This window comes from Uloborus diversus, chromosome 5 (genome assembly GCF_026930045.1).
Source record: "Uloborus diversus isolate 005 chromosome 5, Udiv.v.3.1, whole genome shotgun sequence".
Classification (NCBI taxonomy): domain Eukaryota; kingdom Metazoa; phylum Arthropoda; class Arachnida; order Araneae; family Uloboridae; genus Uloborus; species Uloborus diversus.
Window position 1 is genome coordinate 152522127 of NC_072735.1, and position 24834 is coordinate 152546960.

Below are 24834 nucleotides of genomic sequence, written 5' to 3' on the forward strand. Positions count from 1 at the left end.
CTCGTATGTGACTGTTTGGACGACAAAACACACACACACACACACAGTAACTCAAAAAAATCAACTAAAATAAGTTATTTTTTGATCAGCAATCAATTAATTTCCTGTTGACTTTAAGAGAACGAATTAAGAATTCTAAATTGTTTTAGAATTTTTAATTCGTCGTAAAAGATCCCCTATGTATAAAGATCCTGACGGCACTAGGGGTTTTAACATATTTACGTTACGACTTTCGTGTTTCATCATTAAAATTTGACTTACGAATGAACTTATAGAAAATTGTAATCATGCTACAGAATGAGCTCAGTACAGAAGTTTTAGAAGAAAAAAAGTAGTGCTTAAGGTCAAAATAATGGGAGTCTGAACAGTACATTCATATTGGTTTCATTCGTTGAATGTTTTGTAAAACTCCAATATACATCGACGTTCCCATGTCAGCTAATAGTTTAGCGTATAAATAGAGACAGTATAAGGTTGCATCTCAGTAACCACCTTGAAACACACTTTTGTTTGATTGGCACTTGACAATCAAATGGAAATTTTTAGTGGACCGGGAATACTATTTATCGTCTTTTTTGTTGAGAAATGATTTGTATAACCCAAGTAAACGTAAATATTTGACCCAATAGCAACTAATGATCATCCCGGCAGCAGAATTTTCCTCCGGTAGTCTGCGATGCAAATGAAAGCCCAAAAATAGTCTTCGGAATAATCCGACATTGTATTAATTGTGAAATCTAATTGGGTTCGAAGAAATACTTAAAAAGAAGACGCTAAATTTAAAATCTACGAGTACATGCCATAAGGTTTTCAGGTTTAGTTTCTCTTCCAACTGAGAAATAGCCTATAGACTTTCTCTAAAATCTCAGACGAACGTCGTGGAATCACGCTATTTCTTCTACCAGCAATCTCTTTTGAATGGGGTTGTTTCTTTTAGTCAAAAGTGTACTTTTTGTCACTGAAATTGACAGAATAAGCAAAAAAAAAAAAAAAAAAAAAAAGCATGGACCCAGAAAATACTTTTATTTTCCCAACAGTTATTTTTTAATTAATTTTTTTAAATGCCCGAATTTTCAAACAAGGCGTGGTCTTGATGACGTCACAAATGATGCTCTTTGGCGCATCTTTCTACAGCGTTTTCACGTTAAGATGATCACGAAGCGAATTAAAATTGCGCTCTACGCTTGCTATCAATCATATCGTTGCCAATACACGTGAGTAAAGATGAGAATTAAATATTTTGTGCTGTGAATGGCAACACTGAGTGGCCTTTTATCATTTGTGATGTCATCGGCACAAGAGTAAACAATGAAAGCGCACCGATTTAAGTAATTTTTTCAAAAATAATAAACTTAAACAAATTATTTAAAAAATGGTCAGATCCTATGTTTTCAAGCATGCTCTTTCAGAAAAAATACTTTTAAAATTTTGGAAGTGACCCCATTGGGTTGTTCTCAAAATTTTAAAAGTATTTTTTTTCTGAAAGAGCATATTTAAAAACATTGGTTTTAATTATTTTTTAAATAATTTGACAATTTAAAAAAATGTTTTAATCGGTGTGCAGATTCAATTTTATTTTTTACGCTTCTGCTCTTCAAGTGATGAAATGCCATTCACGGATGCCATCAGCGCAGATTGCAATGTTTTGGCATTAGATAAAATATTATAGCGCAATAATACTAATACATTTCATGTTTGCTTCAAAAAAGAACTTCATTCGAAATACTTATTTTGATTGCTATTAATATTACAGTAAAATGGCAACCTTATTTTTTTAACAATGCGTAAACATTCAGTCCGTAAATAGCGCACCAAAGTACATCATTTATGGCGTCATTAATACCACCCTTATTTCCAATATTGGACATGATAAAAAATTAAATAAAAATTGGGAAACATAACTATTGGGAACATATAAGTTTTTCTGGCGCAATGTTTTATTTATTTATTCATTTTTTATTTATTCTCTCAATTTCAATCACTAAAAATAGTACTTTTCACTGAAGGAAACTACCCCATCATAGCGTTAAGGAAGATACTAAGATCTATCACTTCACCAGGCAAAAATGAATGCGGCCAAACTGTTCCCGAGGCTCCCAAAGTGAATTTTCCTCATCCTAGGAGGTTTAAACCCGTTAATATTTAGACGTTTTGCTCATTTACAAGGATTCAATTAGATTATTTTTAGGTTACTGTTCCAGTAAAAGTCGGAGAAAGAAGAAGAAAGCATGAAAGAAGGCTTAACGCAGCTTATTAATATCACGAAAAAAAAAAAAGAAAGCCAAAAATAAATATAATCTTCTTCACTAATAATAAAGCTGAAAGTCTCTCTGTCTGGATCTCTGTCTGTCTGTCAGGATCGATTTTCATGAAATTCGGCACAGAATTAGTTTGTAGCATGGGAGTGTGCACCTCGAAGCGATTTTTTGAAAATTCGATTTTGCTCTTTTTCTATTCCAATTTTAAGAACATTTTCCCGAGAAAAATTATCATAAGATGGACGAGTAAATTATCGAGTTATTATGTGGAACCGTAACATGTACAAGTGGCGAGAAATTCATCACACATTATTTGTAAATATACAGGCGACCCAAAAGACCTTTTAATTTTTTACTACGGGCAAAGCCGTGCGGGTGCCACTAGTAATTAAACAAATATCGAAAATTTAAAAAATGGAAAGTAGGGTATTGAGATTTGGAAAAATGTCTGTCGGTCTGTCTGTCTCCCTTCCCCCTAATAACTTTTGAGTGAATTGCCCGATTCGAACAAAATTTTTTTTGTTAGAAAGATCTCGGCGAAAACACCCCATTCCTGTATTTCAGTTTCTGATTTGAACAATTTTTCGTTAAATTTTGAACAGTTCAAAAAACTTAACATGAGCGCCCGACGGGGAAATTCAAGGCAAATATATATCTTGAACGCAGAGGAAGGAACGTAGAGAAGTGGCTTCAAACAAACTTCGTAGGAAAAAGCTTTTGATGAAGAACATGTATCGAAAATAGCTTTTTGATTTAAACACTTGTCCATTCAATTTTGAACAGTTCAAATCTTATTAGCGCCTACGCGGAAACTGTAAGTCAATATAGAATCCAAACTTAAAGGCGAATTTACTTCGAACAAATTTTGTTGGAAATAGCTCTCGACGACCTACTTCTCATTCGGACTCCGAGAGCTTTTGAGCACTTGACTCTGACTCCGCTTCCTGTGCCCGAAAATTAGTCCTCAACATCGACTCTGACTTTGTAGCTTTGGCAAAAATTTATGTACGGAGGGAAAATGACTGACTCCGACTCCTGTGTCAAAAAATAAATCCAACTCCGACTCCGCAAACATTGGCAGACAAACACTTTAAGGGAAAATGAAATGACCGATTCCAACTCCGAGTCTTTGAATTAAAAATTTTAGGCTCTCTAATCTAACTCTTGTCCCAAAATCAGATTGACTCCGACTCCGACTCCGCAGCCAAGGTTTTTACTGCGAAATAATTATTTTTAATATGATTTGTTTTTATTTTCCCTCTAAAGTTTTGATTTATGTATTTAGTTTTTGGCGAAGAAATTCGGAGTACTGCATGCTTCTACATAAAGATATGCGCAGATTTTCTTTTTCGACAATGAAAATTATTTCTTTAAGTTGACATTTTATTGTTTTTGTTTGTTTTTTAAAGTACATTAATTTATTTCCAAAATTATTTTATGTTTGCTTCAGAAAATCCTTATTTAAAAATTTTCATTAATATTTTTCTTAATAATAATGTTTTTTAGTACTTTCTTTAACTAGGGGAAAAGAAAACACATACCTTTATTTCATAGCATCTTTTTAACAATGGGTTTTATATTTAATTGTTCGTGAGGGAAATTGCATGAAATTTATTGTTTTTTATCCATAACTTTCCTCTAAGGAACAAATAGGGTAAATCAAAGATTTAGAACCTCAGAGTAAAGTTAGACCACCCTCTATCCACTAAACAAAAAAAGTCATAAAAACCTGTTCACTAAGTGAGACGATATACAAAGTTAATAAAGTACAAATCGCTTTAAATCTGAGTATGATATTTAAAGAGTTACTTCAATTTCATCAAACTCGAACTTGATTACCATTAGACCGCCTGGGAAATATACCGTTTCAAAAAAAAAAAAAAAAAAAGAATTTTCCTAATCGGTGCAGGCAGGGGCGCGCACAGAAATTTTGGGGCCCGTCACAAATGACTTTTCAGGGTCCTTCTCGATATTGTTTACCCTATAGTTCACCCCTAGTTTTAAAAATATTGGGCCCCCTTCATTCTCAGGCCTAGTCCAACAGGTGTTCTTTCTCACCCCCTCTCTGTGCACGCACCTGGGTACAGGTGTCTTCGAGTTTTTATAGAACATTGTACAAAGAAAAAACTAATCCGACGAGTTCAGAACCTCCTCCTTTTTTTGAAGCTAATCTGTATAACCCTAATTTCAAATTAAACTGGCGGTATTGTGAAATAGTAATTCTAGAATACTGGTCAAACTGGAGAAATCAGACACCAGTTACAACATATTATTAAAGAATATAAGTTTAATCCTCGGGGGAGGGACGTTCTGCATTCAATTCCTCTTGGATTGAACACTAAATATTTTTAAAAACTGAATTATCAAAAAAAAAAAAAAGTTTCAGTGATCAAATTAAGTTATTTTAGTTAAAAATCATATTAAGGTAATTGGTTCAGCTATTAAAGTAGCAAAATATATTTAATTTACTGCTTTGCTACGTAGTAAAACATTGGTAACACCTATAAGTAAAAATTAACAGGCGGCGAAAATTAATCATTCATGTGTCGCGAGAATTCTTCTTCAAGAAGAAGGGAAAACCTTTGCTGTGAAAATACATCGGTCACGGAAAAGCCACGTGCTTTTTGACGTATTCCGCTTGTTGACGTAAGTTGTATCACGTATCCACGATGTGTGAAATTCAAAGTTTCTTCAATTTCTCCGGGACCCATTATCAAACCAAATTACCATGGGACCATCTGGGAAGTTTACCCTTCCAAATAAAAAAATAATTTTTCAAATCGGTCCAGTACTCTTGGAATAATCCAAAAATATACATAAAAAGCCGCATGACGAAATCGTAACCTACTTTTTTGAAGTCATTTAATAATTTATAACCAATCAAAAAATTAACGCATATTTTTCCACCTTCTTAATTTTAAAGTACCAGCAACTGGAAAAGCTGTGATTAAGAAATGTGCTTAAAAATGCACAATGAAATTTTAACTTTATATTAGTTACACATAAATATTGGGAGTATAAATGTTTCAAACTAAAGATTTGCCTTATATAGGTAAGAGACAATGATACATTTACAAAAAAATGAGTGAAAAGCAAACTGGATAAAAGAAATTACGCGAAAATCTTATTGATTAGATTAAGAAAAGATTAAGTCTGATGCGGAGGTACCAGTTAGAGATCCTTGAGAAAAAACACATGTTATAGAAGTTGTTTAGAGAAGTCAGAACCTGTTTTTAGATAAAAATTATATTTTTCCGGTAAGTGTAGAGATAAATCATATTAATCAAACCTTTGACCTTTTTTATTGGATATAAAAACTAAAACAACGTAGAGGAATGCGCACCTGTATTTTCTGGGTAAGTCACGATTCAAAAATTATTATTTCTAAATAGAGTATAAAATATTATTTTTATTTGCAATTTGCAAAGCTAAAATCGTGTGAATCAAAGAAATTAAACATAGTAGTGGTATGTGGCACAAAGGGAAATATCACAAAAAATTGAGATGGTGAAATTTTTTTTCTGTTTTTTTAGCGCAACCTATTTTGTAATATTTTAAACATGTGGAAACACATGTAGTCTGTTCCAGTCGGGAAAAACCTTTTTCTGAAAATCAAAGCATGATAGTACTAGCAATTTTCAAATTTAAAACTTATATTCTGAAATACTCTTATAAAGTCATAAAAAAAGTTTGTCAAAAAATGATAAAGTTGCGGTAAATAACATTTTAAAAATTAATTAAGACCTACTATTTTTCGGTGAAATATTTATTCACTCAATATTGAGTTTATTTTATTTTAAATATTTTGTACAATTAATCTAGTGAATGCGGGGCAAAGTGGATAGTTGTTTCGTTTACTTATTCAATCATTTATTAACTCATTTACGTATTCATTAACTCATCTACATTCTTTCATTTAAAAATCAACTTATATTTATTGATTCATTCACTTATTTTCTTATTCAATTACTACTTTATTCACTCACTTTTTTTCTTACGTAATAATTAATTAATTAAATAATTAATATGTTTATTGTTTCATTACCTACGCATTTATTCATTCATTATTTTATTTACTTATTCAATTGATCAAAAATATTTTTTATTTTCTAATAGAAAATATTTCATTAGAAGAGAATTTTATTTCTCACTTTGAGCCATGAAAAAAATAAGTGACAAATGTGAATTTTTTTTAATGCAAATTCAAATGTCCATTTTTTTAAATACAAATTTACTGCCAAAAATGAAAAATAATGTTTCAATTTAATGCAAGTGTTATTATAAAATACATATTCTTTCAAAACACGTTTCCAATTCTTTCGATTTAAAAAAAAATAAGTTATTTTAAATATTTCAATTTGCCCCACATTCCCCTACTTGCACTGCATCACAGAAATACAAAATCTGCATAAAGCTTTGTATTGTGGAAATTCATATTTTGACATTGAAGTAATTAGTAGAGAGCGTTGTCTCTAAATATTTAAACTAATTTTTAATAAAACCTTATTGTAAAAAATTCTCTCGAATTCGGAAGAGTTTGGGGAAAATTTGCAGAAAAGAGGATTATGTTATGTACGGGGATATGGTTCAGATGAAAATCTTAGTTATTTGATGTAATTTTACAATTGCTTATTTTTTATTTATGAAGCATTAATATTCTCACAAAAGATTTAACAAAACTATGTCACACAAAACTAATAATTATGTCTAAAGTTTAAATATTTTTGAATCAAAAATATAAAAAAGTCTTTACAAGTGTTAGCAAAAAAAAAAAAAAAAAAAAAGTACTTATGGTGTACTAGAACAATTTCTTTTTCCCAGTGCAAGCGACAATTTAAACCGCAAAGTTTATGATGAACCATTTTCTATAATTAAGGACGATATTGATAATGCACGCAATGGTGAAACTACAAATTTTTGTGTCTTTTATTCATTTTTTACTTGAACACTTTCCTATACAACATAAACATTTTCACTTTCTTAGAATCTCGATGACAATTTAATTACAGCTTTTTTGGATTTCCTCCTTTCATGGTTTTATGGCATGTAAGGTTAGTTTACTTCGTTTACGACCTTTTTGCTCATTTTCAAAAAAAAAAAAAATGTTTTTTGTTAACTCACGTTTTTCATCATTATTTTATTTTGTTATTTACATCCGATGCTCATAGAACTAGTTAGAATTTCTTCAAGCATTTGATTCAAACTGTTTAGTAGTTCTCATCTGTTATGGACGTGTATTATCGTTAGAAAATCAGCTATTTTTTGGTTCCCTTGCATTATTAACCGTTTCGAAAAACAAGATAATTGGAAATTTTCATTTCTTTTTTATCTTGCTGGTTAGATTATCAGAACATGTTTTTATTCATTTCATCGGCATCAAAGCAATCTTTAACCGCTAAATAATTTTTTTGTTTAACCTAACAATGTACATTTATGAATACGTAAAAGCTGTTTTAGTGCCTTAATCGTATCGAAATACGAGTTTACCGTAAAATTAGGCTGTTACGTAGAACACTGTTGCTTCTTTTCTTTCACTTCTTTGGAATTTCAAAAAAAAAAAAAAAAAAACTTTTCATTGATATACCAAATCCAAGAATTCAAGTTTTACATAAAAAAGGCGGTTAATGACAAAATGACATACATTATAAAATGATAGTCTCCATCTACAACTGGAAAAAGAATAATCGCATCTACATTTCAAGCAAACATTGTAGTTTTTCTATTTTCTTTTTTTAATCGTTGCCATTCCTAAGTACAAAACACGAACGCAGACGACAGTCAAATTAAATAATGGGAAAGAAATTTAAAGTTGGTAAATAAATTAGAAGAAAATAAATGCAAAGCATTGCAAACGATATATTTCTAATTCGGAACTCCAATTAACTATTCGCAATTCCAGAGCTGGAACACGCTACCTTCCGGTGGTTTATAAAATTGTCGCAAAAGGTAAAACATTGCGTTCCACGTGTTCCATTTTGGGCTAAATAGGCAGTTTGTTGGGTGTATTTTTTTTATTTGCGGAATCATCATTCAGAATCGTCACCCGCAACAGCGTAACATCAAAAATATCTGCTAAAAAGCTGTGAGTACACATTTTATTTATCTTATTCTGAGTGAATTTGAATAAATATTAGTTTTTCATTTCGATGAAAAAAAGCGGACTTAATAACATTGGCTGGACACTAAGGCCATGGTGCAAAATTACTGCTTTTTCTTATCATAATGCCACATAATTGATCCAAGTAACCTTGTTAACTACAGCATCTGAGATGGACAGTATGCAAATAAATATTCTTGAAAATATTTATCGCAGAACGGATTGAAAAATCCAGAAAGAACTAAGAATTTTAACAATAAAATATAAAAGCTTGGAATTTTTATCGCTAAAACAGTGTGCCAATTATGGTTTTAATATTTTGGGTGAAAGAATAATGTATCTTGACAAGATTTCGCTTATCAGTTAAATCATTTCCATGACGAATGAATTAAATGCATGATGATTCAAAACAGAACTGCCACTACATATCCGTGAGCAATTCGTAGATGATTCACACGGCATAGCATGACAGAATTTTATCATTTAACTGAGAAATAGAAACATATGAAACGTCGAGAGTTAATATAATAAACCGATTCGAAGAAATAACTCAATTACATAAATAAAACAATTTGCGCAAGCTAAATAAAATAATTAAATATCATCTTCCGCTTTTGATATTCAATCATAATAGTCATAGAAATAAATTATCAAGTATTGAATGTTGCTCTTGACAGTCTTACGGTCACGTATGTGCACTATGTGACAAAAATGTCAACAAATGCCGGAAATGTCACGAAACTGGACATAATAAGTACTAATGTATAGAAAAGAATAGTACAAAGTGAAAATGCTGTTCGAAGTGAACAAAAAATTTATGAATATCGAATTCAACATTGTGAAAATGGTTGCTTCAGAACAACTTACTGTGTGTTTTGCGTTATAGTTTTTTTTTTTGTAATAGTACTTTTTGATTTTTCATCTCTTTCTACATGGGTCAGAATAGCCAAAAGACGGAGAAAAAAAAATCATACAAACGAACAAAAATTTCTGTTATTTACTAAGCTTAGAAGCAATTTATACGGTACGGCGTGAGTTTGTTTTACCTTTTTCATCCGCCATTAAACATTGGCTGCAGCGCCCCCTATAGTTTGTTGGAGGTTCGAATAGGGTGCGCTGCAGCCCCTGTCTAATGGCGGATGAAAAAGGGAAAGCAAACAAATGCCGTAACTTATAAATTGCTTTGAAGCTTAATGAATGACAGTAATTTTTCATCGCTTTTGTGGGAAGCTTTCTTTTCTATTCTTCTAAAATTACATTACACCATAAACTGTCTGAAGCCTGCAATTTACCCCAAAGAAAACACGTGGAATGGAATGTTTTACCTTTTTCTGCACGATTGTTAATCACCGCAAGGTAATGTATTCGTGCTCTGGAGTTGTGAATTAACAGTAACACTGTTCTTAAACTTTGCACATACTATCATAACAAAATGCTTCAGGCCATTATTTACAGCAACTGTAAAGTACCGATTCGTTAAATGTTTTTGCAGGAAAATTACAATTATTTTATGAACACAGTTTTAACTGTCATATCTAAAATAATATTAATTTATAGTGTATGATGACATTATTTATTGAATTTATGTTTGGTGCTTCACATTCAATTGTTTATACATTTCACACAGCGAAATGTAACAGGAAAGTAACGATATAATAGAAAAATAATAAACACATAAATTTTTTTAGGCAATTAGAATATAAAATTTATTTAATTTTAGAAGTTAGATTTTTTTTCAAGAATTTCACATTAGTATTTGTGTACTCTGAATACGTTATACATCAAAGAAAATTGCTTTTGTCTAGAGATTTCAAACACTTTCATAATTTAAGGAGACAGTTTAACTCAGAAGAGAAATCGTAACTTATAAAGTATAATTTCAAACCATCGATACTTTTATTATTTTATATTTGATTCTTATATGTGTTTTTGTCATTCAACTTTAAAATGAAAGCACTATTTCTTGAATTTTAGAGCAGAACACCATGAAGCTTTTGTTCCTTCTTTTCTTTGTTGGCTTCGCCTCGGCATCAGTTTATGATGGTAAGTTTTATTGATTCATAGCAGAAGAATGTTATTACTACGCGAAATAAATTAATATTTGATTAAAAGAAAGCGCTTGGAAGTTTTTTAATTTATTCTGTTGAAAAGCTGAAAACAAAACAAAAACTCTGACTCAAAAGATTGTTCATATTGATTGTATATTGATGTTATGCGCATTAAAGAAACTAATTAACTTTAAATTTACAGCAACTTCACTTTAATTACGACAAGACGCTTCGCTTACACTCACTTTAGTTGATATAGTGATGTTTTATACATCAAAAGGAAGTGGCAACTGCCTTTCCCTAGAAGACAGTCTTAACTTCCACTTTCCTCCCTTAAGTCACCAAAAATAATTAAAAATTGTATTTTTGAGACTTCCATTTCAAAAAATTTCTGGAGGATAATCGCTTTTTTCTTCATTTGACCAAAAATATCTTTATATGGTGTTTTGGTGATTTTAATTTCAAACAATTTCTGGGGAGAGATTCCGAGGGGCCATTTCTAAACGTTTCAACATGTATAGCTTAAAGTTGCGTTTTTTAAACTTCAATGTCAAAAAATTTCTGGAACAGATCCCCTGCATTCTGACCATTCTTTTAATATCAGCAAAGATATCCTGAAATGTGTTTCTAGGACTTCATCACAAAAAAAGTTTTGAAGAGTAAATCTGAACCTTCCTCATTTTCTTAACATCACAAATTATGAAAGGTAATCTAAAATTGCATTTTCAAAAGTAATTTGTGAGGAGGAAGAACCTTTGGCTTTACCAAAGATACTCTAAAATTGACTTCAATTTTGAAAAATAACTTGGGGGAAATAATTGCAACCTTCCTTTCCCTTAAATTAACTACAATTGCCTGAAAATGCGAATTTTGATGTGACTTTTGAAAATTGTCCCCCGACCATCTCTCACACTACCAAAATTTGACTAAAACTGCGTTTTTAAGACGAAGCTTTCCAGGGGATATGGCTTGATCCCCTCATTTTCGTTCTTCGTCTTATTCAAAGACAGCTTAAAACGTTTTAGTTTTTTTCTTTTGGTATCTATCTTTTCTTCAAAGCAAATAAATTTTATAATTTCATTCATTCTTTTTTGTAAAATAAACTTCAGTACAGGAAATTAAAACAAGATGGGTAAGGGCGGAAGCATCAAGTTATTGCCTGGCCTCGAAAACTGGCACTGGGCAAAGGGGCAGCTAAAAACCACCATCTTGTTGTACCTTGGCTTTCCTATTCTTAACGTCAATCTTGGCTACACTCAAGCCACATAGAGCTTATATATATATATATATATATATATATATATACACTCAAGAGTCGAGCATTATGACCACCCCTACATTTTGCAATGAACTCGCCTGGATGATGTGGAAGGCACGTGATCAGGTGGAAGTGGTATTTAACTGCTGCCGGAGAGTCTGAAGAATCATTCTTTCACTTACTTCTGTGTGTGATGGGAAAGGCTGCGGATCTAAGCGACTTTGATAGAGGGCAGATTGTAATGGCTCGAAGGCTCGGAACAAGTATTTCAGAAACTGAACGACTCGTGGGTTGTTCGTGACCTACAGTTGTTAGTACTTATGCAAAGTTAATGAATGACGGTGAAACCAGCAGTAGACGACATGGTATTGGACGTCCACACGTTATCGAAGAAAAAGGTCGTCGGAGACTGTCTCGCATGGTGAAGCAAAACCGGAGCCAGACTGTGGCTCAGCTGACAGCCCAATACAATGCAGGGCCAAGTAGAATAGTATCGAAGCACACTGTTCAGTGGACACTGTTGAATATGGGGCTACGCAGCAAACGTCCCACTCGTGTGCCTTTGCTGACCAAGCGTCACCGCCAACTGCGACAGCGCTGGGCCCGAGAACATCGCGACTGATCCATGGATCAGTGGGAGAGAGTTGCCTGGTCAGATGAATCACGTTTTGTCATGCATCACGGCGATGGCCGTGTCAGGATACGGCGAACAGTTGCTCCCTCAATGTACAGTAGGTCATACACAGGCTGGTGGTGGCGGTATTATGCTTTGGGGGACGTTCTCTAAGGCGTCTCTGGGACCCGTGATTGTGGTACAGCAGACCCTGAATGCCACAGGGTATCTGAACATCATTGCGGACCAGTTGCACCCTTAAATGACCTCAGTTTTTCCAGCTGGAAATGGAATGTTCCAACAGGACAACGCCCCACTTCACAAGGCTAAAATTGTGTTGGAGTGGTTCGAGGAACATGATGCTGAATTCCAGTTAATGTCTTGGCCGCCTAACTCACCGGATTTCAATCCGGTAGAACACATTTAGGATGTCATGGGACGGCAGCTCAGAGTTCAAAGACCACCAATTCGCAATATCTCGGATTTGCGTAACAATTGCTTAAACATCTAGTACAATCTGTCCCCGGCCATCTACCAAGGACTTGTGGCATCCATGCCAAGGCGAGTTGAAGCTGTGTTACGCGCCAAAGGTGGGCCAACTCGTTATTGACAGGTGGTCATAATGTTTTGGCTCTTGAGTGTATATATATATATATATATATATATATATATATATATATATATATATATATATATATATATATATATATATATATATATATATATATAAACCATGGGTGATGGTGGTGGGGGAGGGAAGCTAGTGTTAACTAAGTCCTTTGAATTTAAATATTGTTGGGTTATTCTCCCGCCTTGCCTCAAAAAATTTACCCTTTGGCTCTTGGCCCTTGAGCATAAAAGGTTGGAGACCCCTGCTTAGGTTATTTTAATAATGCTAAAAAGAAAAGATACTTCAAGATTAGTTCATTTAATTTTTCTCTTTTAAGCATAAAATAAATTGACATTCATTTAGTCTTTTTTGTTCTTTACTTAACAAAGAGCGTGATTAGTTTGATTAAATCTACGATCAAAAAGATGTTTTTTATTTAATGTGATATTATTTCTCGCTCACATTAGTCTTGGACGACGCCGCAGAAGAATTCCACCGTGACTTCGTGAGAGGACTCAGTGAAGGCCCATCTCTCAAGGAAGCTCTTGGACTCCCCCATGATGCCTATTTCGCTGATGAGTAAGTTGCGAGAAATATTTCTTTTCTGAGGAGCTTGGTACCTTTTATAAATTGTTCCTATTTTATGAAAAGACATCATGTACCTTTTATTCTTTAGAAATATCAAGCAAAAGTCACTAAAAAAAGTCAAGATAACTTAAGCGTTTACATCCCAAAGGAAAACAGTAATCATGTGTTTGTTCATGGGTGGTTAAGGGAGGTCACTTTAACTATTCCAAGAAATTACTTATTTGGCAAAATTTGTCTGACAATTTGGAAAATTTGGAGACCTAATCGCAATATAGGAATTTTTTAAATGCCCAAATATCACATTTCATTAGATGTACTTATGCGTGCATGTCCGTGTTTTATCATTTGACAAAATTTGAAGTTTCATTTGGCAAATTGAGAATTTTTGCCCTCTCAAATATTTATGTTCAGGGCACACCTGCGAGTAAGACTATTTTATAAATCATTAACACCTGCAGGATGTTTTCGGCTGTAACTTCAAAGATACGTAACCAGTTTGCATCGTTCAAAAGTTAATTAAAAATTTTATTTGATTGAGGTGGTCTACCAAATATGTTTTGTGACTTTTGCTACAATGCCAGCAATATAGTGTGTGGAAAAGGTTGCGAGTTTCTGGATACATGTTATCCAACTGACGAATATATGCTTACATCTCATATAGATCAGATTTTTTTTGTATTGGCAATTATTGATTTTGTGAAACCTCGAAAAATGTGTGCAATTATTTTATAATTTCTGTGAATTAAAGTGATTTGCCACATTCAGCTTCCGTACAAAGGCAAACTTTTATTATTTAGAACTAGTATGGTTAAGCACAATTGGAAATTAAAAGTTCATACATGTGTTTTGTAACTGTGATTCCGAAGCACGTATTTGCAATTTAACTAGAGTTCAAGCTTGAATTACTTAATTGCACAGTCAACGCATAAGGTAATATTTTACGATTCACTGTATTGTATAAGAAAACGCATGTTCTGTCGATCTCGCTACTAATGATCGCGAAGGGACTAAGGTATTTGCTCATTATATTCGAATGCTTGTAAAAAAAGATTCGTGAAAAAAATATCTTAAAAATTCGTATATACTTGTTTTGTTATTTTTTTATATTCCTGTACAGTGCTAAAGAAATTGATTAATTTGATTCGAACTGTCATCTCGTCTCTTTCCTTTGTCATTGTTTTTTGACAAATTCTCTCGGCCAGGAATACATCACTATTGGCACCGCTAACTTCAACAAAGTTTAAAGTTCTTCTGGGAACTGAAAGCTTTTTAAGGGTGGTTCAGCTTAAATTCTTCAAATTGTCGTTATCGTCCGATATCTCATTATTTTTCCTTCGCTTTAGCTTGAAATTGAGCTACAATATTTCCGGAAGTAAGTATCTCGGAAGTGATAACATTAACGTTAAGAAGTACATAATTTTCAAATACTTCTCCCCAGAACAAATTAAAAAAAGAACTATAGTCGCTTGTTCGCAAGATTTATGACTTATCACTAACTTTAACTAACCGCGGTCATTAACTTTAGGTAGAATTTGGAGAAATAAAGAAATTTTGACAAGACGGAATAAACTGAGGTGGAAATCAATTAAATTATTAGTAATTTACGAAGTAATGCTCGCTTTAGGCGAAGTTTTTTCGCTAAAAGCAAATTATGCTCCCATAGATTTAACATTGTACCCACCAAGTATTTCTTATTTTCTTGTTAAAACCGGGTTCTAGTTAAATCAGCGCGTTTTTGAATAGCTGGAAAATATCGGGAGACATATTTTATGCAACACTTGTTCTTCATTTTCTTTTTTAGTTTAATCACCAATTTTATGTTTGAACACGTTTAGTTCAATGCAATTATATACACAGGTGATTAAATTAATGTCTATTGGATCAAGTTTGGGTTTTCCTGATAGAGGGCAATATGTTTCTTAAAAAGAATTATAAAATAGAGATTTTCCATTTTTCTTTTTTACATGGAACTTCGTTTGTTCAATAGTATAGAAAACAAGATTTTAATAATTCCTTAAAATCCAAGATTGTTTCACACACACAATTATAAGTGCTTGGGCATACTTGTTTGGCATTTAGGAGCCATGTTTCTTCAATTAGCCTCTGTTTTAAGAATATTTCACCATTAAATTTCATTCATAATGATTATGATGGTTGAAGGGAAGAATAAAGAATTTTTTTTTTGCACGCAATAAAATTTTTTCTTTTTATAGAGCTGAAGAAGACATCAAGCATGAACTGGCGGAGAAGCTTAGGGAAGTCTTGAAGTCACTTTTAGAAAAGATTAAAGACGCAATTGAGAATGGAAGAGTTGTTACCGAAGACCTCAAAGAGAAGGTAATAAACTGTTATTCACATAAAGCAACCTATTAGGAAAAAGGAAAAAGCTTCCTTAGCTTATTAAACACATGTAATTATCTAATACACGCGTCTCTTTCTAAGAAGAAGGCACTTCATTACACAACCCAAATTTCTACATTCTAAGCACCTTTTCCCGCCATGATAGTAACGAACACCCACGTGCTTATTCTTCACAATATCTTGGTTTTTTTTTTTTTTTTGAATTTTTACAAAAAGATCGATAGATAGATGGGCGGGAGAGAGAGAGAGCGCTAGGTTTTACAGTCAAAACCATACTGCAATATTAATGAATAACTGCGCTGCGTATAACTCTACTTTTACTGCTGAGTGAAAGAGTGAAAAGAGAGAGAGAGAGAGAGAGAGGGAGGGAGAGAGAGGGGGAGGGAGCGGTGAGGGAGGGGGGGGAGGGGAGATAGGGGGAGAGAGAGATTATAGTCAATATAAAAAAATTTCTCCATTTAGGTTTATTTCTTTAAAAGCAACAATTTTTAACACCACCAAACATATTAATACATCAAAAGTTAAATTAATTTTCTAATTGAACACAAATTCTCAGATTAAGTGTTGTTAAAACATCAAAACGAAATCAATCATTTTTCACGCATAGTACAACAAACTTAACTAGAAAGAACTAGATTGAATTACAGATTTCGTATTGGATTGCGTAACGTAAATAATTGCATCACATGATACAAATTTCTTTCATAAAAATGGAAGCGTTATCAAAACAAATATTAAATTTTTATTGAGTTTAAACAAGCTCGAAAATTATTTATAATCTGCAAATAAATCCACATAAAGAAAAAAAAAACAAACGAAAAAATAAACTATTTTTACTTAAACCCCTCAGGTAAATTTTTTCTGCATTAATTTAGCATCTTCCTGTGAAAAACATTTTGTGATCAGATTTTAAACATTACTCCCCCCATCCTTCTTTGATGAATCAAAAACAGAGTTACTAAATTTTACGATAAAGTTGGTTCAATTTTAACTACAAGTCTATTTTTCTCATAAATAGCTTTAACCAACAAAAACACACACAAGACACCAAAACACGGCACAAGAGAAAATTATTTGCTATGGAGAAATGTTGCTTCTAGGCTTGATTTAAAATCAAGAAAGTAAAATTCTATTAGTGAGCAGCATGATAGAACTAACAGTTACAATCGTACAAAATGTCGCAACTTCAAACACATTTCGAATTATTTCTGATAATGTGGATGAAATCAAATCGTATCAAACCAGGAACTAATGCATAAATGCAAAAATGAACTTATGAAAGTCTAAATTATTTGGTCAAATGTTAAATTGATTTTTCAGGTATTGCTAATGATAACATATGCAATTTTATTCTTCCTTCGTTTCACGATAAACAATTTAGTCCAGTTTTATCAAACTAGTAGGGTAAAGGTACCAGTTACAGACATGCTTAAGACATTGCTCTAAGGTTACCTCACTTTTCTGAGCCTTTTAATGCATTTGGACTTTAAAAACTATTTTTCTCTTATACAACTACATCTCATCTAACGTTTGGCAGCTTCTGGATCCTCTGAATTAGTTAATTCTATTTTTATTTGCTCAATTTCGAAAAAAGGTGACCCCCCAGTAGCAGACACCGAAAAATCTGATGATATCCAACAACAGACATGATGAAGAAAGAATGAGTAATAGACAAAATTCCCTTTTTCTCTTTAAAATGTACAAAAGTTCTTTATTTTTAGAACTAAATCTTCATTAAATTTAAATGAACATAAAACACCAACTGGCTCATAAAATTCCCTCTGAAAACACTAGATGGTTGCACCGTATTCATGGATCACAGCAACATTAGTTTTGCCCGCTTAAAATTCATATTATTAAAATTAAAACTTACAACTGTTTGATACTGAACCCTTGTCTGTTACTGGTGCCGTTACACTATTTATTGAGCAATCGCGATTACTTATTGCTTTCATTTGACTGTTTTTGGCGTCCTATCATTTTATTTTCCCACTGCCACCCTCCGCACCATCACCGTCGACCGGCTCCTCACGATGCTGCTCCTATAGCGAAAGCCGTCTCCAGGTTTCATCCATGTCCTACACACACGCGCATACATACACAACTACACACACACGCACGCACACACACACACAAACACGCACAAACACATACACACAACTACCCACGCACTTATGCCAGCACACAGACACAAACACACATGCCTACACACACATACACATACCCCCTACACACAAACACATAACCCCCACACACAAATACACACACTCGTGATTGCGAAAAACATAATTTGAATTCAAGGTGTCAAAAATTCAAATTAATTTTTTTATTTTTTTTTATTTTTTGGCTTAATTATCATTTATTTCCACAATGCTTTTTAAAACCAATGCTATGGTTTTTTTAAAGCTATATTTGTTTTTGGATGGGAAATAAATATCTGTAAATTTATTGCTTTTACAGTTGGAAGAACTGAAGGAGAAAATGAAGGAACTAAAAGTTACTCTTCCTGACGACGCGAGGGAGCTGATTGAAAAGATTAGAGAGAAGGCGAGAGAGTTTTTCAAGAATCTGTTGGAAAAACTTTTCGATAGACAGCGCCGTTCTCTGACCGAACAAGAAATTGATGAAATTCTTTCTGGTTTAAGCATTAAGGACCTCTTCAACAGGTTGAAAGATGCTGTAAGGTTCAATTTTTTAAGATTTTTCAAAAAAAAAAAAAAAAAAAGAGATTTTAATCTACAAACTGACAATAAGTTTTAAAACTTATTTGGAATTTTCGGATATTTATTTATTTTTTATTTTTTTTTACAAATATTTGAAAATTCCAGCGTTTTAAAATAAGCACACAGTTTGTTTCCAAGTAGTACGGGTAGCTTCCGAAATAACGAAGAGAAAGTTCCGAGGAAGTATTTCTGGTTTTGATTTTAAAGTTTCGAGTAAAGTTAAACTAAATTGCTGCTGAAAGATATGAAATGTACTTGCTAAAGTCTACTGAAGAACTATGATGCGTTAAAAATGTAAAAAAGCTTGCTAAATGTATAACTTTATGAATTAAAAGCTTCTGGCTTGAGAATTTGCTTAATTCTATGAAAATGTAACTAAAACGGTTAAAATTGCTCTGCGTAAAATCAGCAATTGCAATAAGCAAATTAATCAAAATAAAGAATAAATTCAGTCTTAACAAAAGAAACTTTAAAATTAAATTGTACCAAAAGTAATAGTGTTGAGAACAAAATAGATGAGTGTAAAAATATTTCCAGAGAAAAGCAGCTATTTAAAAATAAAAAATTGTAATTTTGTTATTTATAATAATTGATTGTAAGAACAAGATTTACGTATTTGAACTCCTAAACTTAAAAACACCGAACGGTTTTATGCAACAAAATGACCTTTCTGCATAACGAATAGAGTGTCAACATTTTTTAAATTAAGGTCTTAATTTACAAAATTATTTTAAGTGCAGTCGAAAAAAAAAAACTCTTAAGGTTATTTTATAATGAAAGAGTTTTCTCGAGTACGGATGTATAATATTAATAGATTATTTTTTGGATTGCTATTTGTGTGGGTCATCGATTGGAAGAAAATAATTTCGTTACTTTCATTACAGAACAATATGTTTTAAAAATTATTTTACGGTGATTATTTTAATGTTGTTAGATTCCACAATTTATTTTTAGTACAGTAAAAAAAAATTCAGTAATTTTCAGGTCATCCTAGAAAAATCAGAACCGGATCAAAACACAAGGGATGTCAAATGAAAAAAAAAATCTGCCGTCTAAAAAGGTTTGAATTAAGTTGTTTTGCTTTTGGCATTGACTAGTTGTTGTAGAAGATCGTAGTTCAAACTTTGCAAGTACAGATGGTTTTGATCAAATAAACTAATGACTCAATTCAAGTGAAAGAACCTCCTTCCTCCTCGATACACAAATAGTTAAAATTTTCTTTCGATACATTGTTTTTCCTGTATCATAAAAAGTTTTCATAATTATATCAAAAGATGAAAATATCTATTGCACGAGGGTTGGAACTATTTATTAACATCTTCCACAAAAGTGATACACGCTACTAAGGTATACTGTTCTTCAATGTAGTCACCGCCATTCTGTACAATTTATTTTCAACAATGTGGAAGTCACAGGACAGCTGTAGCAGCGCCTGTTCTGTCGATAGTTCGAATAAAGCGAACTACTGCCGCAGAAATGTGTGGAACAGTTATGAAGTGAATTCTAAGAACAAGTTCCTTCGTCTTGGGAATTTAACCAAACTCTGGCATACGTCCTTGTGGCTTTGACTTGATTCCTAAAATGAAGGAATCATTCCGCGGAATTCACTTCAGAACGGTTCAAAGATGCTTGCGGCAGTAGACCGCACATTTGTACCGCCGCCATTTTGTGCAACCCGTTTTCCTCATAGTGGAAATCACAGGACAGCTGTAGCAGCGCCTCGCCTATTCTGTCGATAGACCAGAGTTACTCGGGCATATGTCTTGGTGACATGGATTCCTAAAATGAAGGAATCATTCAGCGGAACTCAGTTCAGAACGGTTCCAGAAATGCTTGCGGCAGTAGACCACAACATTCGAACTATCCACAGAACAAACGCTGCTACAGGTGTTCCACAGTTTCCATATAGTTGAAAATGGATTGTACACAATGCTGATGACTATATTGAAAGGTAGTCCAAATTCGTAGAATTTATCCCTTTTGTATAAGGCGTAAAAAAATAGTTGCCACTATTAAAATTTTAGCCCTCGTATTTGCAGAAACATCATTGTTTCATCTTGCCCAGTATTTCTTAGCTTTCAGTGTCATAGAAATGCACCAATGTATTCATCTTTTACGACAGAATACATGCGAGTTAAGTTAAAATTTTTATTAACATACCCGGTTAGTCATTATCATCTGATAAGAAGGCAAAGATCTGTGAATTTTGTGGAAAAGACTCTGATATTGGAAGCTCTTCATTCTTAACGCGAAGATATTTATATTTCACCAGACGAAATTATTCAATTTATAAATCGCTACGAGAAATTAATTTATTTTGAAAACTGTATTTGAATAACATATATAGCTGTATTTTACAAACTGTTTGACGTTTACGAATTTATAAAATATATGAGCAAAATAGCTTTTGAAATTTATAGAAAAAGTCAAAATACAATGGAGAAATTTTATATTTCTAGGTCTTGAGCAGGATTGACAAGGAAAAGCTGAAAGAAAAAGTTCACGAATTGTTCGGAAAAGGAAACGAGGTACGTTTAAAATAGATTTTGACTAAAATTCATTTTTGTAAAATTTATAACGAATCACGAAGGGATAGAGAACGAAAAGCAAGACGTGATGAATTTTTCAACAACTGCAACAATAACAAAAAATGCCAGCACAACTGACTTATCATAATACTGTCGTGGACAAGTAAAGGGCAGTAACTGCAACTTTTTCATTTTTCACTTTATAATAATAATAATAATAATAATAATAATAATTATTAATATTATTTTGCATTTTTGTCATGTATTGTACGTTTGCTTTATTGTACAAGCTTTCTTATTTGGTTTCCGCTGAAAAAAAGTCTACACACATTTCTTCAAGTATCCCAAAAAATCATTTCTGCAAATACTGCCGTTAACCTGCTCACGGCAGAGTAGTGCTTACTATTTAGTTGACTGTATATGCGGTGGGTGATTGGAAAGAAATTAAACAGTATTGCTTTGAATAAACATGAAACTAAATAGAATTTTCTGTGAAGCAGTTGCTTCAGTTTGAGGAAAAAAAAAATAAAAAAAATCAATGTTATTATATGATTACAATCCATTTAACAAATAGCCATAAAATTTTAAGATACATTTGCATACATTTTGAGAACCGCATTCCTCAATACTAATTGAAAATTTATCGAAATCCTATTCTGCGACTTATTTGTAGACGCTCTCTATGAAGTGCTACAGTCTAATTCTATAATTCCCTTATTGATTATACGTAACAAACAAGATTTTCAAATCATTTCTACTACAATTAAGCAATAAATGTGAAATCTTTTGATCTAGATTCAATTATTTTAAAAATTTGTTTTTATTATTCAAATATCTAATATTTTTTAAAAATAATAACTAATGGTTCATTGATTAGTTCTTCTTCTTCGTAATCGTAGATCATTTTTTGGGAATGTTGAATTAAAATTTTGAAACATAGTCCGTCTAAATAGTTATGAACCAAAGAATCAAGGGTACTCACCTGGTGGGGGGGGGGGGATATATGGCTCAAATTGGCGCCATTAGAATGAGGGGTAGGGATTTTTAAATTATTTTCTTATGCACCAGGATCGCTCAGCCGGAGTGAAAGGGGGGGGGGGGGTCGTGGTACAGAATGTGCAATTGAAATTTTTAGGACGGTGCTTTAAGGTGCATTTTTCTTTTTTATTTTTTGGAGGGGGGAAGGGTCTCGTTGTTGGAGAGGTCAGAATTGTATTTAGGGGAAAGAGTGCGCTCTTGCTATTGAGAGGATGGGCATCCTTGTATCTATGTCCATTTCATTTGATTTTTTACTTCAAGAACGCATATTATTAAGGTACTTAGGCTACATTTCTGAACACTGAGGAAATCCAGACCCAATGTAAAGTGGTGCAGTTAAAATACCTTTAACTAAGTTACTTATAATTGATATTTTCTGTGACGTATTTTGTGAAGCTACTATTAAGTTATAGGTTCAGCTAATCCTAAATTTTATTTGTACCTTATCAACCAATATGTTAGGGGGACACGTTTTGGTGTAGAAAGTTTTGTTAAGGCTGAAAATTATTCATCATTACCTATTCTATTGAAACATTTTGCACGACAAGTCATCGAAATTGTAAGCTTTTTAAAATTTTTTAGCTGGCTGATCAACTTTTGAAGTTGATCAACGAGAAGGGAGATGCCTACAAGCAGAAAGTTCTTGATTTCATTGACAGACATTTGAACAACAACGAAAAGCGATCCATCAAGGAAATGTGGGAGAAGGTAAAAGATTACTTCAAGGACATGCAGATTGACCTGAAGGAAAAATACATGAAATTCGGAGAGTGGGTAAAAGACAAGCTTAGCAAGGGCCTGGAAAAGGGAAAGGACAAGATTGAAAACATCAGGAACATTGCTAAGGAAGTAAGTTAGTAGGTATATATATATATATATATATATATATATATATCTATATATATATATATATATATATATATATATATATATATATATATATCGAAGAACGTTAAATATTTAAAAGCATGAAATCTCATGTCAATATCTGTGGCCGAAACCAGTTGCTTTTTCTTCTATTTTTTCTCAATTTCATTATTATTATTATTAATGTTGTTATTATTATTTTTATAAAATTATAATTATTTTTTAAATTAATTGTTTTACAATTGTTATTTTATTATATTATTATTATTATAACGATTATTATTTTTATTATGTTATTATTATTACCATTATTACCTTTATTACTATTATTATTGTTTATAAAATTATTATTATTATTTTTGACTACTTTTATTACTATTATTATTTATTATATTATTAGTATTACGATTATTACTTTTACAATGTTATTAATATTACTATTATTATTTTTATAGTATTATTTATTATTAATATTAATGTTGCATTGCTTTGTTTTATTTGAGGAAAGAAGAATTACAGTACTATTTTAACAATTACTTTTGTCGTTGACATTATTCTTTTTTTTTTGCACATATCAGATACATAAAAACATCAAATCGATGCAGGGGCGCCGACTTGCAAAAATTATTGGGGAGGGGGGGGGGCAAACATCACGGGAGTTTAAGGGGATGGCTCGGAGGGCCCCCCACCCCAAATATAGGTCAGACGTTTTTGTACCTTGAAAATGCCATATTTTCTGGTGTGTATAATTTTAACAAATAAGCAATATGTGACACGACGTTTTCGAAGTAAAAGAATCTAAAAATTGGTTTACAAATTTTCTGGTTCAACTTTTAAATCATATCACTTGTCTTAGTAAGAGATTTTTTTGCTCTATTTTATGGGGAGCCATGCAGTGGCGTAGCTAAGCATTGATATTATAAGGTAGGAAGGACACTAGACTTGAATGGAAGGGCACTCCCAGAGACGCCGACTTTTTTTTAAACAAAAAGAGGGGGGGGGGCGTAAACCGGGGGAAATTTTCTAAATTTAAGATGTAAAATAGTGAGTTTTAAAGTTTTGTTTAAGCAATTTAAAATCATATAATCAACATTAGAACCCCGAATACTCGACAAGCCTGACACATATTTTTTGGCTTTGAAAAAGGGAAAAAATAAATACAAACACGCACAGTATTTTTGTAAAAAGGTAATTTAATTTATGCGTGTTTTTTAAGACCAGTTGTTTTTTCATTAGTGATACCGGCTAACATATTCAAGTGTAAACGCAGTCTCTCAATGTCTAGGTTATTTTTGAAAACTCAGTTGATTTTTCAAAATTTGTTTTACCTCTCTTTAATAAAAGCAAGTACTTTTGTTCAACTGCAATGATCTGTGTCAGTCCAGTTGATGTAAACCGCCCAACAATGCAAGATTGCACCATTTCACAAACCTCAATGTTAAGTGCCTTGTAGTACTTCTTTGGGATTTTGAAAGCATGCGGTGAGCTGGCTTCGTTGTTTTCATGCTTCTTTGATATACGTCGATTCCGAGGAAGCGAACGATCATCATTTTGTGAAGGTTTGTCTTTTAAACACAATTCACAAAAGTATTCCAAACTATCACATCTCCCATTTAATATACAAATCAAACCCTCATATATTTTTTCCAGATCAGCAACACTTAGATGGGCTTGCCGCAGCGCTGCCCACCGGCAACAGATTTGACCCGTAAGTTGGCGCACTGGGACAAATTCTAAGTGTGCTTGCAGCACTATAACACCATCATTATTCAACACTACTCGTTTTCAGTTAACCTACTTACTACCGTAATAATTATTTGTTTTAACTAGTGATGTGCCGGATCG

General features: G+C 32.6%; 1 protein-coding gene across 1 annotated transcript in view; it reads left to right on the forward strand.

The window, feature by feature from the left end:
• Positions 1 to 24834, forward strand: part of LOC129223199 (nucleoprotein TPR-like) — a 110545-nt gene that overhangs the window by 79846 nt on the left and 5865 nt on the right. The window contains exons 34-37 of the mRNA XM_054857765.1: positions 15686 to 15809; positions 18294 to 18512; positions 21016 to 21084; positions 22705 to 22971. Coding sequence (XP_054713740.1) covers positions 15686 to 15809; positions 18294 to 18512; positions 21016 to 21084; positions 22705 to 22971 — 679 coding nt within the window. The remainder of the gene's footprint in view (positions 1 to 15685; positions 15810 to 18293; positions 18513 to 21015; positions 21085 to 22704; positions 22972 to 24834) is intronic.